The sequence below is a fragment of the Gekko japonicus genome, unplaced genomic scaffold (assembly GCF_001447785.1).
Source record: "Gekko japonicus isolate JY-2015 unplaced genomic scaffold, Gekko_japonicus_V1.1 scaffold143, whole genome shotgun sequence".
Taxonomy (NCBI): Eukaryota; Metazoa; Chordata; class Lepidosauria; order Squamata; family Gekkonidae; genus Gekko; species Gekko japonicus.
In genome coordinates, this window is record NW_015175974.1 from 440,533 (window position 1) to 460,842 (window position 20,310).

Here is a 20,310-nt window from a genome sequence, read left to right on the forward strand (position 1 = left end):
CAGTCACGGCTGAATTAAAGTACAGAGAGAGATATGCTGATCCTTGTTACTGGACCCCTCATCTTTGAACCATCACCAACAACCACCACTAATATCAGCAAAGAGGCACATGTGACTATATACACAATTTACAGAGGTCCCTGCCACACGGGGGGAAAAAGTCGGGCAAAAGTGCAGCTTTTAAAAGCCACACCAAAATAGGCACGCGGCGGCGGGATCATACAGATCCCATGAGCCGCGGTGCAATTGCTCCCTGGCACGATCAGATGCCGGGGAGACCGGGGAGACAGCGACGGGAGGCTGCCGAACTGCGCATGTCTGAGCATGCGCAGTTCGGCCAGGACCCGGGGATGCGCCGGCGAAAGAACGCGCCGGCGATCCCACGGCCAGCCTTGATGCGGCCTTGCCAGAAGAACCACCTCGGTAGGTGGTTTATTTTTGCTGCGTGTTTTGGGCGGAAGGGCCGGATCGGGGACGGGTGCGCAACGCTTCCCAGATGTTGCGGTGGGATCGCGCCCATTTGCTGCGCCCCCAATCCGTCCCTCTCCCGGCCCAAAACCTCTCATGTGACCGGGGCCAGAGAACACTTCCCCCAAATTAACCCCATCTAGTCTTGCAGTTGCTGTTCCCCTGTCTGATCTAGTAACAGTCACCATCACCATGCCCTAAAGTTGCTAACTCCGGCTTTGGAAATTCCTGGAGATTTCAGGGTGGAACTTGTGGAGGGCAGAGTTTTGGGAGGGGAGGGAGCTCCATGGGGATTTGATACCATAGAGTTTACCCTCCAAAGCTGCCATTTTCTCCAGGGGAACTGTTCTCTGTAGCCTGGAGATCAAGGATTGTCTACTCTACCATAGCCTGAATCCTGTGAACCAGTTCAGGTTTTGGGTCAGCCTGGGTTTTGCTTTGTGCTGCTGCAGGCCAAGGTAGCTACACACAGGCCAGCATCACACTCTGAACTCAGCACAGCTTCTCTTTCAGCACCGCATCAGAACTAGCTTTTGGAGTGGTTATGTTTGGTTATTGTAATCTTATCTGCACTGAAAAAGGCAGAGGAAACTTTGCAAAAAGCTATTCTCCGTCGGTCCTTCTGGCCCTCACTGTTTCAGGTGAAGAAGGAAGTCTAACAAATCAGGCCATAGATTTGTGCACTCCAGGCTCCTGCAAAATGTTTTATTTGGGAGGTTTGCAGGACAATCAAGGAACACGCCGAGTCTGAGTGATGTTGCTATGCCTAAATGGCTTGCTGCACAGAGACAAATGCATACTATTTAAGCTGCCTCCAGAAGATGTTAAACCTCCTGAATACTTAAAATTAGAAAACCCCATCCCCTTCTTGCTTCCTGACTGATCATCCTCCTGTGATTTTTCCCCTCCAGCCAAGCCAACTTTTCACATTACTCAAGGCAGCTGTATTCCCCCCCCCCAGCATTCTATTTTCAGTAGTTTGAATGTTGGCGGACATTCCATGACATCCCAGAAGCTCAGAAGGGTGGGAGCTATATTCAAGCACAACCTCCTCACAATTCCACCCCCTTTTGCTAAGGGCCCCAGATTGGGCGCGCCCCCTTTTGGCATCAGACTGGGAAGGAAGGGGGTTCACGTGGGGCCCTTCTCCCCATTAGCTCCCCTCCTGCAAAACCTGCACAGTCAAAAGCATGCTCCTCCGTTACCTCCCAAGCCCATTTAAAGATGACATCGCAAGCTACACATGGCTCAGAATACCTGACTAGCACGATAGTGTAACTCTACGTGTTGTTTACATCTTGTAGGCTGCTGTAGAGTGTTATAGAGTTAACTCAAGGCCAAACTGTTTAGTAGTGATTTTGTTTCTTCCATTCCCTGTGCAGATAATGCCCTGTACAAGACTAAGCAACCTCCATCTTTAAAAGGACGTTCTTGTTCATCTGGCCCTTGTTCTTCCGTAGCTGTTTCCATCTATCAGGGGATGAGAATACGTAAAGACTGCATGGGACACACTTTTTGGTAACATCTCTTCCTTTGCGTTAGTCTGTGTGGTAGCATCTTTGATGATATATAAAAGAAATCCCATCTTCATCTTGCAACCTGAAGACAGGAGTGGAATCCCTCATCCAGCTTTTGGTCTAGCACTGTCCACTGAGACAATAGAATGTAGCTAAACTTTATTGATATAAGGATTGACAGCGTATGAGCTTCAGGTTGATCATGCAGTACTATGAAATCATCGGGCTGGATCCCATGGAAAAGAGGCCCACATGCAAAGTGGGAGGCAATTTGCCTTTGCTGGGGCAGCCCTTCAGCTCCTCCCTCGTGCTGCTCCTGGAGGACTCCTCTCCCCCAGGATCAGCATTTCGGGCTGGAGGAGGAGGTGGGGAAGTCATGCTTCCATGATGCACAAAATTTAGATGGGCTCTGACCCATCAACATCCTTGATATAGGAGTCAAACTTCCTCTTGAATGTTATGTGCCAACCTGCAAAGTACCTGTAGGTTTCTGTTTGCTTCGTTACCTACTATGCACTAACATTTTAGTGACCTTTAGCAGCAGAGTTCTGCAATTGCTGTCCAAGCCAAGTGATAGCTAAATCTTCATCTCCGTTATCGGCTTTGGCTTTGCGCAGGTCTCTGAAAGATTTAAGCAATCTGAGCAGTACTGCTCATCAGCAGCCCAAAGGAGGATCGCTGCTGCTTACCCCACTTTCACCTCTACTCGAAACAAATTTTGCAAGTGTTTGTGTTCTTTCCCTGCCTATTTGGCCGGAGGTGACAGGAGAAATGTACATACACCATTGGATGCGAAGCAGTTCTCAAACTACTTTTAGCTCCTCTTTTTAAAAAGTGATGTCAGTTTCCGTTCAAAGAGAGGTGCCAGGCCACAAAGAGTGCTTCCAACCTCACCATCTGCCATAGAAACACTGAATCCTAATTGTATGGCATCATATCATACTATGATATTTTTTAATAAAGGGAAGACATGCTCAGAGTCAGTTTCCTTTGTTAACTCTCATAAATTCCAGAACTCAGCTCTGGGTTGTTGTTTGTTTAAAAAAGATTCCTTGAAGAAAAGAATCTGTTATCCTAAGAAGTCAGCTTCTGTTTGGCCCCAGATGTATTGAGTTGGCTTTGACCAAAACACTAGCATGAATACTAGTGATCTAGCTACCCCATGGGGATATTGGGAAGATTACTGAGGGAAGGATTTGAAGTGACGGGGATCTGAAGCATAAAGCATAAGCATTGGTAAAGAGATGGGCAATGGGATATTTTCCACATGGTGCTGCCTGTGAGGCGAGGGAAGGAGAAAGGATGTTGGGACCTCAGAGAGGTGGAAGAGAGAGCAACAGAGGTTTGCACATTATGAGGAGCCTGTTTAGCAGGAAACACTATGCTCGCAAAGACCTATTAAAGCTCCGCTGACAAAGGAGGAAGTACAGAAAAGAAAACCCAAGACTCTGACATTTTCATGCTCAGTTTATGGCATCCTCTTCTCGGTACACTCTTTTACTTCCTTGGTTACATTTATCAGATGAAGCTGATGGCTGCTGTTGCTGGTTTGGTGGAGACCTTGTGGGCACAGAGCTGCTAAAGAAAACAAGTGTACAGCACAAACTTCCTTTGCGGCTTTGCTTTCCTTGCTCTCTTTCCTACGCTGCTCCCCTGTCATGTTTCATGATACTACAGGATGGGGCTGCTAACTTGTTGCCTGCGTTTTCTGCAAAAGCTTCAGCAATTTTGCTTTCAGCTGCTGCTTGCTACTGAGGTGATGCAACACACCTTACTTTTTTGTTATCACACAGCACTTCTAAAACACTAGATTTTGGCTGAGCAGATAGGTGAGCTAGAATTTTTAAAAAATCCTTATCTAAGCAGAATTAAACCCTCATTGACAGTCAGTGTCAAAAATACATAACCTGTCCATGTACATGCCTGCTCCCTCTGTTGTCTCCCCTGCCCCACTCTTTGGCTTTAAAAGATACCCTTTTGACAGTTGGCCAAAGACATTTCACAGAGGTCACTTAGACTATTTCCCCTGGTTTGGATACCTCTGGGAAGCAGGGCTTCCCCCCACTTCACAGCACTGTGGTGCTTTCCTGCACCTCCAGGGCTTTTCATGTCACTTCTGTAATCTTTCCCAAGCCTGCTTTGCTGTACTGCACTGGGGGGGGGGGGAGTCAAAGCAAAACCAGGTTGGCAACAGTGTGAATAGGTTAAGTGCAGATCTTCCTGGTTCTGGTTTCATCCACATAAGCCCCATTTTGCCTGCTCAGTCCCCAGGGAGTTCTTTTTTCAAAATAAAAATAAAAATCAGGAACTGATATTTCATTGTATCATATCATTTATCAGGTTCTCTGAACTCCCAAGATCTCTGTTTTTTAAAAAAAGATATAAGTCAAGGGCTGCCAGACCCCTCACCTCCATTTGGTAGGTCATCTTGGGGGAAATTGGGGTGGGGGAAAATCAGCACTTCAATACAGTATCATCACTTTCAGAACCTGGAAATGATGTCATCGCATCGAGGCAATGGTCCTAGGATTCTCTCCAACTCTAGTTTCAGTGAAAGCCTTCCAGATCCATATCAGAAGTAACATCATCCAGCTGGGCAGAGTGAAATTTAGTTCCAGGTAGACTATACTCAGCCCTGACCTGGGCAGCCAAGATCGCACCAGATCTAAGAAGCTAAGCAGGGTCAGACCTGGGCTAATATTTGGATGGGAGACCACCAAGATGTCCAGGGTCACGACATGAAGCCAGCAATGGCAAACCACCTCTGAATGTCTCTTGCCTTGAAAAACCTACGAGATCACCTTAAGCGATGACTTGACGGCACTTTCCACCACAAACGATGTTCAAGACCAGGTTACTATCCTAGGTACTTTCACTTGGGGGTAAATTCTACTGATTTCTGTAAGACTTCTGAGTAGGCTTAGACAGGATTATGTTGTAATCATAAAATCTGGCAAGGAGTTTAAAACCAGTGGGTGTCACTATGCCACAGATTTGGGATCCAGGAAAGAATCTTCCCCAAGTAAGAATGATTGGTAACCATGGAAGTCCCATGTTCTTTGCTTGATACATCCATATGGTTCTGAATGTGTAGAATTCCAAAGGCCGAGAACCAGGGCAGTGGATAAGAGAATACCTGACTAAGACCAAGGAGAACTGGGTTTAAATCTCTGGTCTGTATAGAAGCTCCAAGGGCAAGGGACCCATTGTTAACTTGCAGGGCTGTCATGAGAATTGGTTAGAATGGAGTTTAATGCTGCAGAATCCCACCAGATGTCCAACCTCCCATTCCTCATGGTCATTTGTCAATAAAATTATAGGAAAGCAAGAGAACTTGGAAGTACAAGGAAACATGAGTTTGGAAAGCATTTTCAAACTTTATTTACAACTGTCACAGTGACAAAAGTAGTTTGAAAAAAATGCTAGCTTTTTCCCTGAGGCTCAAAAAAGAATTACAGAAATATAGAATGTAATATACAACAGGAGAAGTTCAACAGGAGTGCTTTGTTCTTCAGACACATTCGAACAATGACATACAAGCAACAACAAAAAGAGGCAGAAAAGGATATGCAAATATATTTCAAGACAACAGCATTTCCACTCCTAAGCATAACAATTTCTGCTTTTCCAAGTGGATAATATTGGACAATTTCAAAACTTAAGAGACAAAATTCAAAAGCAACTAAAGTAACTGGAAAGAAGGGGGAATAATGAAAGATTTAGGCTGGTGTGCAGGCGTAAAAGCTCATTCTACTGAACAGCAAGACAAGAACAGGTGTCCAGGACACAAGACTGAAAAACATCTGGATCCACTGATTTCAAAGCAACCTTGGCTAGGTAATGATGCAAGACAGGTTTCAGTGAGGACAAAACCGTCCACCAAGACAGGTAGCACATATTTGTGACTGACAGGTTCTTGGCTGCCAAAAGAAAAACGAGAACACCAACTATATCCCCCACACGATATTAACAAAAAGGGAGGGGGCAGACAAACAACTTAGACAGGAATAATCTGCAACCTCACACCCACATGTAACAGTGACTCACAACTATTAAAAAGTTATTGCCATTATGTCAAAAACACAAGCAAGACAAGACTGAAAAATAATCCTGCTGATTTTTAAACAAGCAAACCCCCCTAACCCATTGCCAGCGTTTTTACTACTCATGAGGTATCAAATACAAAAATATACACAAAGGCCCAACAGATTTCTAAAAAACCCAAAAAAACCAAAGCCAATAAACCAGGAACATGGGAGACTAGGAATTATTTTGACTACCCTGTCAAGGCCATCAAAAATATGCATCACTGGTGGGGGTTTCTGGTTTAGCTCCTCCAGAATGGATGGAAATCCATGCCATTTCATTGCTCAGAACGGTCCTTTCCCTAGCCAATTCTGTGAGATCTGAGTCAGGACTTCTCCTCCAAGCAGAGTGATGCTTTCTCCTAGAAAGCTGCAAATTAGCTTACCCTGAAAATTTCTCTTCTTCTCCCAGGAAAAGTTAAACAGGACAGCGAAAGTGAGTTTATTATTGAGAATTTAGATCTTCAAGAAATTCCATAGATATGTTGAAAAAGCACTTTATTTTCTCCACAACACTGAGATCATAATACTATTTTATTGTTTCGGAAGAGAAGACCCGCTTTCCTCCAATGATCATGTTTTGTCATCCTGCTTTCACAGAAGCTCCAAAGCTGTTTCTGCGCCCTTATCAGATGGCCTGGTTGGCTCCCATAAAGTGAGTCCTTAAATCTAGCATTTCCACATAGTCAAAACAGACAGCCTCAATGCCATTGGAAAACCTGGTGTCCCTCTGCAACCAGATGTCTTATTGGCTTGGAGAACTGATAGCAGTTACAGTGGCAAAAATAAACCTATATTTTAAGTCTCCACTTTCCCCCCCCCCACATCCTTGCAACTTGCCTGTTACCTTGTGCCAGATAAACAAAGTTACTACAGAATGGCCAAGGGCCATTTTTAAAGCTGGCACTCGACCATCCAAAGCCACTCAGCACTATGGAGGTTAAATGTGTTCTTGAAGAACAAAAACTGGGATGACCGGGGTGGGGACAGCTTTTGTCTAACAGGCTGGCAAGCCAATGCCAAGCACCATAATTCCTACAGCAATTATGTGACTTTTGAGACAAGAGGTTATTCAACCACTGCTCCTCTATGCTGTTCAGCCAGGCACATCTGCCTGATGGTATAATATCACTGGAGCATTTAAGTGGCATGTTACCATGCTGCCTACCTCCCAACCCCCAAACACATACACGCACACACGCAAAACAGAAGCACTATTTGAAGGCAAGTTTTAGAGATGAATACTATTCTCATGGTTTTGTAGCCAGAGGCAATTCCTTTCAGAAATGCAGCTGCATTTTACACTTGGGCTTTCACTTCTTCTGCCTCACATATAACATGGTTTCCTGCCTAGCTAATCCTCCACTAAAGCACGCTGCTATTTCACTGCTGCACCCTTAATAACCTCAACAAAATTCAGCAGTGACTCTTAAGAAGAGCAGCCATTTCTTTCCCCTGCCCAACTTTCTTCCTTAGTTTCAGCTGGAGATTGTCACATCAAGCACTTCAGTTCTCAATAGAGAATATGAAAAAACAAAAACAAAAACTAAGATCTTGCAGGTGCAAAATTGAATGTCTTTTGCAGAAAAAGACTCTTCAGAACAGTTGTGGTTCTCCCCCTCCAGATGACACAGCATTTGAATTAGTACAGAAGACTCAGTGCCATTTATTGCTCCTTGCTCTCTTTCTTTGCTTCATCACAGTTTTCTTCTTCTTCTTCTTCTTCCTGGACCAGGAACTCCTCAGGCGGCCATCTTAGCTCCCCACTCTCCACATCTCCTTCTGTTGGCTCTACCACAATGGAAGGGAGGCGGTCTTTCAGCTTACAGTAGCGATCGAAGTCAGAAGGGTCAGGGAAAATCTGAAACAAGAAATTTACATGCCTGTCAATATTCTTTACTGTCAAGTATCATTGTACCTTTGTAACTGAGGAGACCAAGTTACCACCATTCACCAGGAGGATTTGGAACTTCATCCTACTCATCATGGCACCCTAAAAAGCCAAGGTGATTAGAGACAAGCACCTTTCCATGCAACAACTACAATTTGGAGATCTGGCTCTTAGCCAAAAAAAATAATAATAACCAGCTACTTTAAGGTCACTTCAGTCTCTCCCCCCCACCACCACCTGCAACCTGGTGATGAACCTGGTCTGCTGTACAAGGCTGCTGTAAATGGCTTACAACAAGATAATATGCATTAAACACTACATAAAGAATGTTATTCATAAATGTACACTTGTTTTCTCCATGTTTGATTCAATAGAGGCTGAATGTATAAGCCAAAACCACGAAAAGCACTGAGACCAAGGTGATGTGGCAACTTGGCAGTTCTACCTATGATGGCTCATTTGCTCAAGCAAAGGAATTGTGGCCACTGCAGTGATGAATATCCATGTGTGAGATCCAGCCTTCAGTTATGTGTTAGCACTTTCCAACAAGATATTTTCAGGTTGAAAAGACAGGTAAGGCATTCTATTAAAATGTTCATTTTTAGAAGAACTCCAAAACTTCTACTGGAACTCAGAAGTTCCAGAAGAACCTTGTGGACTGACCAAGTAACAGCTAACCATGCAGTCTAAAAGTTCAAACTTTGGCATGTGCCACGAGCTCTTGAAATGAGCAAGCTGAGCCACAGAGCTTTAGTCACTTCCCATCAAGCCAACAACACCGCAGAACTACCCTAAATACTCTGAAAAACTTGGTCTGCTAGCCTAGTAACATTGAGTTGAGGCACCCATTTCTGGACACACATTTGTAAACATCTCTGTACACAACTGTAGACACACACACATGGATATAGTGGCCCAATTGGATTTCCTCAAATATGTGAACACGGGTTTTAAGAACACAACGTACACAACCAGTGCCATCCACATATTACACCTTTGCTGCAGAAAGACACTACTGGTCTATACACCCTGTGGTCATGTAAAAGCGTGCAGCTGCTCATGTTCTTAGCTGAAAGGCACTGATCTCTCCTGAAGAGACATACTTTGCTGTGAACTCGGATAAGGACTTATTTAAAACATTTCTATGCAGCCTCTCCACCCAGTTCAGGGTCCCCAGGGCAGCAAACAATGAAACACTGAAGTGTTTGAAACATTTAAAATTTATTTATTTAATTAATTAATTTATTTATTTATTTTATTTTTACCCCGCCCTCCACGCTCGCGGGCTCAGGGCGGCTTACAATATGAGGTGCAATGCAGCACCATAGTACACAATATGGCACTTAGTGCAATAAAAACACGATAAAACATTTTAAAACAATTCAAAATAACTTAAAATACAGATAAGTACACAAAATATTTAAAACAGAATAGATCAACACTGCCAGTTCTTAGCTAACCTACTACGTACTCTTTTTGAATTCTGTTCCAGGGTTGTTATGTTTTACCACATGTACCGAGAAAGTATGCTACTCGTGATCCTCCTGACAAGTGTGATTGCCATTCTGTCTAAAAAGGACATGTATTTGCAGCCTTGTATCAAACATATTGGAATAGCTGTTATGTGATACCATGCTTCCAGTACGCACGGTTGTTGGGCTCCTAGGACACGTGACCATAACAACATAAGGAGGCTACTCTGCTGCTGCTATTGAGCACCTTTCTGCAGTGACTATCAGAAACGCACCCACGTGCAGCACTGCCGCAAGAACTGTTTCTCTCTGCACTGCTAGAATTGGCAATTAGCACAGAAGCAAACTACTTGTTGCACAGGTTGGTACAGACCTCAATTTAGCATGATCAGGATACCATTTAAACAAGTCTGGAACCTGTGAAGGTGCAATAAAGAACACATTTATACCTATGTGTAGAAAACCTTTCCCTCAGCTAAGCAAAGCAAAACATGAACCCATATACCTGAGACTTTTTAAAAAACCAAAGGTCACAATTTCATTTTAGAAATCAAGCAGTTCCCAGTCCTGCTATGAACACTGGAACACAAAGGACCATTGCCCATGGGGTGGCCTCTCAAGTTTCAAAGAGTTTCCACTATTATGCTATGTGATTCATCTGTCCTAATTGCATGGGAGTTGGAGAAGCAGGGCAGATGGAGGGCTGGTTGGAGTGTCAAGTTACAGTGGAGAAGACTCAGGTTCAAATCTCTATTCAGCCACAAAACTCACTGGGTGACCTTCAGCCACTCTCTCTCTCTCTCTCTCTGATCTACCTCACAGGGCTTGCTGTGAGGGTCAACCAGAGGAAGGGGGAAATGACATATATTGTCTTAATGATCCTGGAGCAAGGGCAGAATAAAATGGATAAACAAATGGAAAAAGCAGTCTCATTAGACAACAGCTCCTTCCCTTCTACTAAAGGGACAGTTTCCTGAGGGACAGTCTAATAATGGATCCTTCCTTAACACAAACAGCAAGGGACAAACAAGAACATGAAGCTACCTTAAACAAAGTCAGACCACTGCTCTGTCTAGACCTGGATAGGCTTCTCTGGCTAGCGGTTTCCCTTCAGGGTCTGTCACATCACCTACTACCTGGCCCTTTTAGCTGGAGATGCTGGGGAATGAACCGGGGACCACTGAGCCATAGTTCCTCCCCCAAAGCCTGTGGCAGCTCTGCAACTTTGCCTACAGGGACTGCTTTGGGAGAGAAGCTTCAGCAGACTCAAGAAGCAGATCCAACCTGCTTTCCATATGAGCAGGGTAAACTGTAGCTTGGCTATTAGCCCACCCAATGAACAGGTCATTATAGCTCTACCCACACAGTGGCCTGGGTGCTGCCACCTTTTTGTTGCTTCTCAGATTATTAAGCAGATGAGGAAGAGAACACACTGGGGCTCTCTGTCCCCGGATGGTATAAATGACTAGCTTTCTTCTGTTAGAGCCATCACATGACAAATTTCCAAAGAGATACCACACAGTCAGTGGTTTTGTGGATCCACCCCAACTGTGGGGTGGAAAAACTCTCTAGAACACTGGCTAAAGGGTTAAATTATACATGGGAATCTGCTCAGGATTTTCTGCAGGTTAACGTGACTTTTTTAAAAAAAGATACCATAGCAGCTAACCTGGGGAGAAGAGTGGAAATCATGTCAGGGCTAGGGCACAGGGGTTGCAACTCTTTCCCAGTTTAATTGATATCTAAGTTTTTCCCAGTGAGGCAAACAGCCCATGGAGGATTATTTTAAATCAGTACAGCAGGAAAATTCCAACCCCCCTCCTCAACACTGCTTTTGCATTTTAAATAGTCACAGATCTCCTTTTTCACATGTTACTTTGATCTCCAGGTCATCCAGCTAGGCTTGCAAGGTCCTAATTCCTTCTCCCCACCCCCAACCCTTCCAAAGACATTAACTACCAACCTCAGCCACATGTGCTCTCACTGCCAGAACACTTCAGAATTGCCTTTGCTGAACAGTTGAGCCTTCTGAGTGGCTAAGCAAGGCCTGCCCTTATACATAACATGTACAAAGAACTAAGTTGAACTTTCAGTTATTACTAAACTTAGAAAATCCAGAAATGTTGACATTTTGTTATTTAAAGAACATCAATGAGAGGGGAAAAGCTGATTTACAGTATGTCTTATAAGTGTGTGATGCCACAGCAGAGATCAGCAAGCACAGAAAATACCAGATCAGTGCTCTTTCAGTGTTGCTTTTGGTACATTAGGTCAAACAAGAATAGCTGTTTTGAAAATAAACTGGCAGTTTTCTCTTGCCCCTTCTTTAAACTTGTTAGTGATGTCTTTAAATAAATATCCTCCAAATATGTTGCTTGGATTTTCAGGGTTTTTTTTTTTTAAATAGACTGAACGATCTTATTGAACAGCTGCAATAGAGGAGGTCAAGATTTTTCCACTAAGTCATGCTTTTTTTTTCAAATCAAGGCAGCAGAAAATGAGATGTTGCAACTGCACTCAAGGACTGGGGATGGCCCAATGGAAAATAAATGAAGTCACATTTCCCAGCACATGACAGACAGGGAAACGAGACAAGGCTGACTTTGGGAACAAAGGAACAAGCACATTTCTGCATAACAAAATGTATATCCCTGGAGCAGATGCAGGAGACAGGCTTCATGCTGATTGCTCTTCATGCAGAAGTAGCATCCTATCTTTTGGGGACTGTTCACATATGTAGCTATCTCACAATGCAACCTTTTAAGGATATCGGCAGATCAGATCAAGCAGTAAAACACAAGGTGAAATAAAACTAAAAATGCAAACTTCCTTCAAGCAATCAGGATTCTTCAACCCTGACCAAGTCAGTAAATACTAGCCTGGCAGGAGATTCCTTGCCATTCTATAAGACAAAATAATGTGCTTACATCCTTTGGTATGCCAAAGGTGAGGAATCTCGTGTGTCCTGGATTGAATTTTTAAAAATCACACTATTTACTCTTGAGCAGAACCCTGAAATTAAAAACCTGTACCCAAAGTGATTTCAGGTTTACACAGATTCTTTACATACAAATGCCACAGTTGGTATGCAAGTGCTTATTTAGAAGAGAGACTGTATTAATATTTACAGGACCAAATTAATTAGGAATATGATCCACCAGCATCTTTCAGCCCAAGGCAGTTCCTCTGATGTCCACTTTCCACACTGGCCCCATTCAACAAAACTGCTACCAGTTGAAGTTTAGAAGTTTGTCCCCTTATTGCAACTGTAGCCTGTTGCTGGGTTGACTAGGGCCCTCTATACTGAAGGAAAAGGAAGCAATAGGGATTAGGGAATGAAGAAAGAAAGCTGGAGGAGGAAGTAGAGCAGGAGCTATAACAGGGCCAGAAAAACAAAATCTGATGTTAAGAATCCTGCCTTGTGTTGTCTTCTTGCCTGCATTAAACTACAAAATGTGGTTTTGTTATGCGGCACCGGTAGTTTTATAGTGGCTTAATCTGTTTAGATTTATAACGTTTATGTATTACTTGTTTGCTTATTACTGTTGTTTTAATGTACTGATTTTATACAAACCCCTTCAAACCAGGCCCATAGCTACAAGCAGGGCATTTTGGGGCTCCGCCCCCTCAAACGTGAGGCACACCCCACAACAGCTGCTGCCCCTCTCCCCCCTCCCTCCCATCCTGTGACATTAAAAGGACCCTCCAGCTGATTGGTGGGTACAGGAGGCCTGCTGATCAGCTGGAGGGCCCTTTTAATGTCACAGGAGGGAAAGGAGAGGGGTGGCTGCCAGCTCCAAGCTTCAGGGGAGGGCAGCCCCCACTTGAAAACAGCATTTAAAGGGTTCCCTTTAAATGGTAATTTTCAAGTGGGGGCTGCCTGTGCCTGAAGTCCAAGAGGCGAAATAGCCACTTGAAGTTCAGGGAAGGTGTGTAGCCACCCCTCCCCCCTGTCCCACACAATTTCCCCATGCCCCACCAACCTAAAATTTCCGGCTATGGGGCTGCTTCAAACATCATAGATAGAGAACGTGAGGAATAATATTTTAAATGAACTATGGGTGAAGAGTATTGAAGGCTACCATGCACAAAGCCACAACATTTCTGTGGGAAAATAATGGGAGTGCTTTAGAATACACCAAGTCACCTCAGGAAAACACAAAAATATGTATTTTGCCCTCTGCCTCAGAGACAAGATGAAACTGGAACCCTAAAACATCCTTCTCCTCCTCATCTGGCTCTGTGCCAGATAACCTCCCCGCCCCCAACCTCGCCTTAACTCTATTTCCTCTAGAGTCAAATGAACTTGGCACCAGGAGTGGAAAATGTTTTAGCAACCACAATAAGGCTTGCTGCCTGTCAGCCCTTTGAGTACAAACCAGAGGAGCTCTGCCGCGGTGCAAAGTAGCCTGCAAGAAACCGAGCCATGCAAACAAGGAAACCAATACTACTGGAGAAAGAGTCAAGATATCCATCTCACCTCACCATTGACTATTTCAATGTCAGTATAAAAACCAAGTATTTCAGCAGCAAGGAGTCAGGGAGTGTATTTGGCCCACCCCTGCCAGAATACAGGCCAACCCAGGATGATGGCCTTACAGCCCAATGACAAATTAGGACCCATCAGCCCAACTGCAAGCCACCAAGGAGCCCAATAACCACTATGCACCTGGATGGCAAAGTAACTTTCAGGCACCAGGCAGAACAGAATAAATAGCTGGCCTGGTTTTGCTTGAGAGGTCACAGCACTACATGTTGTGTCGACCAGCCCTATACATTGTGTACACCAGCCCAAGTTATTCTGCTGCTCCCGAGCAGTGGCACCATGCAACCCAGCATTCCCAGATCACCTGGGGAAGATGCTAAAGCACTATTCTGGGATACTGCAGCACACACCGCCTCAAGTCTGCATCCCAGTATCATCTACTATGAAATTTATCTGGGGGGTGTGTGTGTCACAGTATCATTCCCAATGACTCCTTATGCTATCAGATGGCTTGGAATACACATGTCCCACATGCCCAGCGGATTCAGCCAGCCAGCCATTCAATACTACTTGTCTACAAAAAAGTAGAACACTCACTTCCAAAGTCCAGCATAATGTTAGCTCAACATAGCTGCCATAAACTGGGATTTTTATCACTTGGGTGCCTGCTTCAGATTTCATTCGGGTGTGTGGGGGGGATTAAAAAAGATTCAAGCCCAAGAATTGTTTTGCCAACTAATGAAATTATTCATTTAGTCCAGAGGCAACTTCAGTTTCAGGTACCATTATTAGTGCTGCATTAGCAGAAAGTGAACCTGTAAGAAAGTGATTCAGCCTTTTCCAAGCTGCAGGCACAGCTCAGCGGGGGGGGGGGGGGGGCAAAATAGGCTGGCCAAGGATCCACGGTGAATGAAGATCAAATATTTATTAATTTAGCAGAAGGCAAGACAGAGGGAGCAGGCTGATGTTAGGACACCAGAGGGAGGAGAATATAGAAGACCTTCCCCAAAGGCCATGAGAGGCATTCCAGGCTCAACACAGCAGCCAAATGGAGCTGCTGATGAGAAAGCCCCACACTGAAGGTCATTCAAGCCCAGCTGGGGAAACAGGGCAGGTGAAGCTGAACCCCACAAGGGATCCACCAGGGAACAGATCATTACTCTCAGGCTCAGAGGGCACCTGAACTAGATGCAATACCTCATGGCCAGAAAAAATGTAAAGACTGCACAAGGAAACATCTGGTAGACCTATGAGAAGAAGAAGAGAAGAAATTGGATTCACAACCCAAAGGTGTGAATTGGAAATTGGATTCACAACTCAAAGGTGTCTCAGAGCAGCTTACAAACTCCTTTCCCTTCCCCTCCCCACAACAGACACCCTGTGAGGTGGGTGGGGCTGAGAGAGCGCTGACAGAAACTGCTCTTTTTCAAGAACAGCTGTGCCAGAACAATGGCTTGCCCAAGGTCATCCAGCCAGGTGCAAGTGGAGGAGTGGGGAATCAAACCCGGTTCTCCCAGATTAGAGTCTGCGCACTTAACCCCTACACCAAACTCCCCACTTGTGGACACCTGTGGCATGCTGGTTGCAGAAGGGATTTCATGGTGATCAGGCTGAAGTACTAATGCAAAACAAGCAAGCATTTGCAAGCCTGTACAGGGGCGAGGCCTGGGTCTGCCTTATAGATGCAACAATCAAGGCCAACAAACAAGAAACAGGAATTAAGGCTTTACAGTAAGCATTTGTCTATGTTCCAAAAGGCTGAGAAACCAAAAATCTCAACTTGTACGTGGGATATGAGCACGACACTTTCAAACTTGATCAGCAGAGACAGAGGCAAAAATTGTGTAGTATTTAAAAATCGTAATGAACATTTCCCCAAAGATGGAGCTTGTTGACTAGATTCTCAGAAATCTAACAGTACTCAAAGAAACGCAGATTAAGATCTCAGTTAACTGTACATGTTGTATGCCTGGCTATGTGACAGCACTGAAACCATGTCTGTTAGCAGAAGGCTCATTGTACAAATCAGTCTAAGAGGTGGGATTGGGGGCCTAGAAACTTTAGATTTTAAGTCTACAACAAACTATTTCCCAAGTCAAAATGAAAATCATGTTCACAAAGGAGCTTCAGGTGCTCCCTGGAGGGTACACCCCAGATGGTGTGAGAAAGTGTCACAGGGAAAGACAGACTTGGATGCCCTCTCCCCATAGTTCAAACCCAACATGGTCCTACACTAATCCCACTCATCATTCACTGGCTCCTCAGTTAAACATTGTGCATGCTGATGCTAGGACAGCTGCTGCCAATTCATGACACTCAAACCATCTGGACATGCCCCCCCCCCCAGTACATACTGGCCTTCCCACACAGAAGTGCCAAGAACCAAGGACCTATGCAGCTGCTAAGAAAAGATGAGAATGGGTTCTTAGTGTCACCCTCATGTTACTTTGGCTGTGAGACTCAGTTCATTGAATCTTCATGGTGAGCTGGTGAAGTACAGAGGTTAACTGTGGTCCAAGAGATTGCCTCTTCCATCCATTTGCCAAGCAGGCGTCCCATTTACCCACCCAGGGTGGGGATTTACCTGCTCCGAACTCCAATGTCCTGTACCCAAGGAGCTGAGGAGTGGGAGGGAAAAAACAGCCTGCACATAGTGATGTTCTAGAAGAGTCCACAGAGGCTAGGGGAGGCAGCCTAGAGTGTCACCCAGGAGTGACATCACATGCTTCCCCAATCCCACCTTCCTCAAGCACTGCCTCCCTAATTGCCCAGCATTTGCTAAAGCAGTGCTGGAAACCCTATTGCTAAGTAGCTTTTGGCAAGCTACTCTCAGCCCCACCTCTATAAACTGGCATAATACTGGCCTATCTTACAGGGATGCTGTAAAGAATACATGACAACTGAGCACTGAACAAGGAAAATGCAAGATAATTGTTAATAACTGTCTTCACGGCATTTGACTTCATGGTGAATAGAGGTGGTGAAGAACTGATACATGCCAGCCCAGATGCTAGCTTGATCCAGCCACAGTGACGGACTAGCAAAACCTTCAGAACTACAAGTGCCTCATCTATAGGCTACTTTGTTTTGCATCTGGGCTTGCAACTTTTGTTGATGGCAACATTTGGAAAGGCCCTAAACACTGTAAACCATTTTGGCTCACTTAGGATGAGTGGAGAAATGTATTTCTACCCACCCATCCCTCAATGGTAAAATGAGGAATTATAACATAGGTACTCAAGAGTAGAAGCAAAACCTCTCAAGTTCTTCATGCGGAACCCCAGTTGGCAAAATGACAACAGTAACTCCAGGAGAGTACAGTGTGGTAAAGCTTCTTTTTGCTTCCTCTTTCAGCCTCCTGGTGAGAAAGCCTTCCTAGCTTTAGGATAAGCAGGGTGCTCAGCTATCATACATATATCCACTGCCATTTTTACTGCACCCTTCTTGGCAATCAGTTCACATCTGGATCTTCAGTTTTCCCTTCAAGCCTAACCAACAGGTGAATACAGCAAGTGCCCCGATCTGCCCCCTTGTGCTGAACAGAGGATGGTAAGGGTTCAGCACTGTTCTAAGGTGGGCCCGTAGATCCCAAGAGTGTGGCTAGCGAGTAATCTCTTATGTTAAAACAATGGCAGCAGGCAGTGTTTTTTGTGTTCGAGGACACAGGTAGCCAAGTAGGGAATGTACAAGCAATGGTTGCAGGACCCTAAAAGTATCCAAAAAACCGATGCAATCACAGCACAGCTCATGCCCTCCCACCAGTAGGCAACACTACTCAATTTGACTTCTGTATTAGGATAAAGTGGAGGAGAGACACAAGCTGCGCTGGGTCCTCACTGGGGAGAAAAGTGGGGCATAGATGAAGGACCATTACATTTTTCTTTCATTCTCTCTGCCTTACAAGAAGCACATGCATTCCAAGTAATGCTTGAGTCAGATCCAAACTTCTGCTTGCTTTTATGCTTTGAGTGTTTGCTCCAACTTCAAAGCTGTTTTGCACACAACAGCACCATCTAATCTAAGTTTGAATGAACTGCCAGCTGTGATGCCACTCGTGAAATACTGCTGTTCTGTCGGGAAGACCTATATAGAGTTTGCTTTTCGGTACTAGCAATGGAAGTTTCGTTTCTCTCTAGCTCATCAATCTATCCCTTGACAGGTCATGTAACCCTTCCAGATCTATCTTAAACAAGATCAGATGTGCCTGAAAGGCAAGAAAAAGTGGTGGCAATATCATGACCTAGAAACACCGGCTGAGAAGAACGCACTCAAGGATTTCTCTTGCACGTGTACACTACCAATGGAAAAGCCAGTGCATGGCCAGTAAGCCATTCCATGGCTGAGCTTTGCTAATCATTTGTGGGCAACAGCTCAGGGACTGGATCAAACTAGGCCATAAGCCAGTCTTGAGCTAAGCATACTTAAGCATTGATTTCAATGGGTCTGTGCAGAAATGGGCTCAGGTGTGCTGACCTCACTCCAGATTATGGCTAAAGGCGTACCTTTGAACCTGAAGGATTCTTTATGCTAATACTCATCTTCTTTGAGGCAGCCTTAAATCAGACCCTATTTTAAAAATCCATGCAGATGTTTAGCTTTGATCCCTTGTCTGGCAGTTGTACTCCTCCATAGGAACCATGCCAAAAATACTGACAGGAAAACATTATATTAAAATCAGTTATAAATGACGGGGTCATGCAAACAGCCTTTTCAGTTAAAATAAATTGCTAGAGTCAACTGGGAGGGCGGCAGAGCTTAAAAGAGAGAAGCGGCACATAAGGCAAGCTTCCAGCTGCTGTCTGAATAGAGATCAGTGAGTTCATGTACAGCCTAAGCAACTTCTTTTTTGCCAAAACAGCAAATATACATAAACTACAAAAACACAAGAGGCCACTTTTGACAAACTGACATGGAAGACAACACGACTAGCCCTGCAATGCAAGCTCAAGCATTTTTCCTGAGAAGCAAGTTCCATGGTGGGATTTCCTTCATGGCAATTATATTTGCAGAGATCTTTGGGAATAAGGGCCATTGACCTCAGAGGATCCAACTTCCAAGCACACGTGCACAGAAATCAGGCCGCTAATCTAACTGTTCCTGCCAAGGAAACATTCCAAGCTGTTGATAAGTTTTAAAATATTAAGGACAAGGTAGTAGGTCAGTCTGTTGAAAGAGTCTCTACCTAATCCCAAATGACTCCACTGGCAACCAGCCGTAAACTGGCTATCAGTGCTGCGTGATGCACAGCAAGCTTACCTGATAAGACAGGCCATCTTTGCAAGGGCTTAGACCAATCTCGTCCATAGATGGAGCGCTCATCACCTCAGTCATGTCAGCTGATCTCAAATAATCAGGGCTGGAAACAAGAGGCAAAGAATAGCTTCAGCTGTTACCGTTCCTTTGAAACAACACTGTCACTGGAGCAAGCCAAAAACACAGCTTAAAAACCCAAGCTTCATACTGCCGAACAACCATTTAGGATGTCTGGCCATTTCAACCATAAACTGCTTTACAGACTTCAGAATGGAGAACCCTAAGGAGAATCTTCTAGGCACTCAAACTATGTATTAGAGTACCAGTTGGAAAGAATCTAGTGGATTACACAGCAAAGGTATCCAGTATTTTCAGAAGGAGGATTGTTAAGTATACAACATGGGCTCTATGTTGTACTGTATCAGATCATTCTCCTTCCTCCACTTTTGTTCACCCCTTACTCTTTATTTGCGCCCCCCCCATACATCAGGGTGTGCAGTTACCAGAACCCATCTCAGCCTGGGGCATCTGACCCACCTGTGGATCCCAGCACACCAAACCCCTTCCTCGAATTAACATATCAAATGTTTCCCAAAGCAGTTCAAACAAGGGTAAGATAATTGACAGCCTCATTGCCACATATTAAAAGACTAACAAGTTTGGTGTAAATTCCAGTGAGCAACCACAGCCCATTTTGTCAGATGCACAAAATGAAGACATTCTGACAAAATAGGTGTCCCGAACGTTTTTGTAGGGAACTTCAAAGAAAGACGAGCCCATGATCGCCTTAAGCCATTCCCCCCCCCCAAAAAAAAACAAACAAAGAACATTCACGGAGCAGAGTTTTTTAACACCAGTCCCAAGGACTCTGAATCTGATGTATTCATCCTGCAACTTCACTTCAGGGATTTCCATGCCTATGGTTTAAATCTAGCATTTCCAGCATAATTCATTGTGAAAGCCAAGGCCAATTTGCATATATAGCCAAGAGCATCCCCATTTTAGAATATGCTAATATTATTTCCATTTCCAGCCACAATACCTTGAACTTGCCTCGCATCCATTCACTTTTCACATTGAAAAGAAGTGTTATGGTTTAGGCTGCTCTGACACAGCTTCTCAGGTTTATTGCACAAAG

The 20,310-nt window shown here is 44.5% G+C and overlaps 1 protein-coding gene across 1 annotated transcript in view; it reads right to left on the bottom strand.

Moving 5' to 3' along the window:
* Positions 1 to 5,412: 5,412 nt before the first annotated feature.
* The window catches only part of LBH (limb bud and heart development), a 17,950-nt gene continuing 3,052 nt past the window's right edge, over positions 5,413 to 20,310 (bottom strand). The window contains exons 2-3 of the mRNA XM_015426109.1: positions 19,176 to 19,275; positions 5,413 to 7,931 (exon numbers count right to left, since the gene is read on the bottom strand). Of these exons, the coding sequence (XP_015281595.1) occupies positions 7,737 to 7,931; positions 19,176 to 19,275 (295 nt within the window). The 3' untranslated portion in view covers positions 5,413 to 7,736. The remainder of the gene's footprint in view (positions 7,932 to 19,175; positions 19,276 to 20,310) is intronic.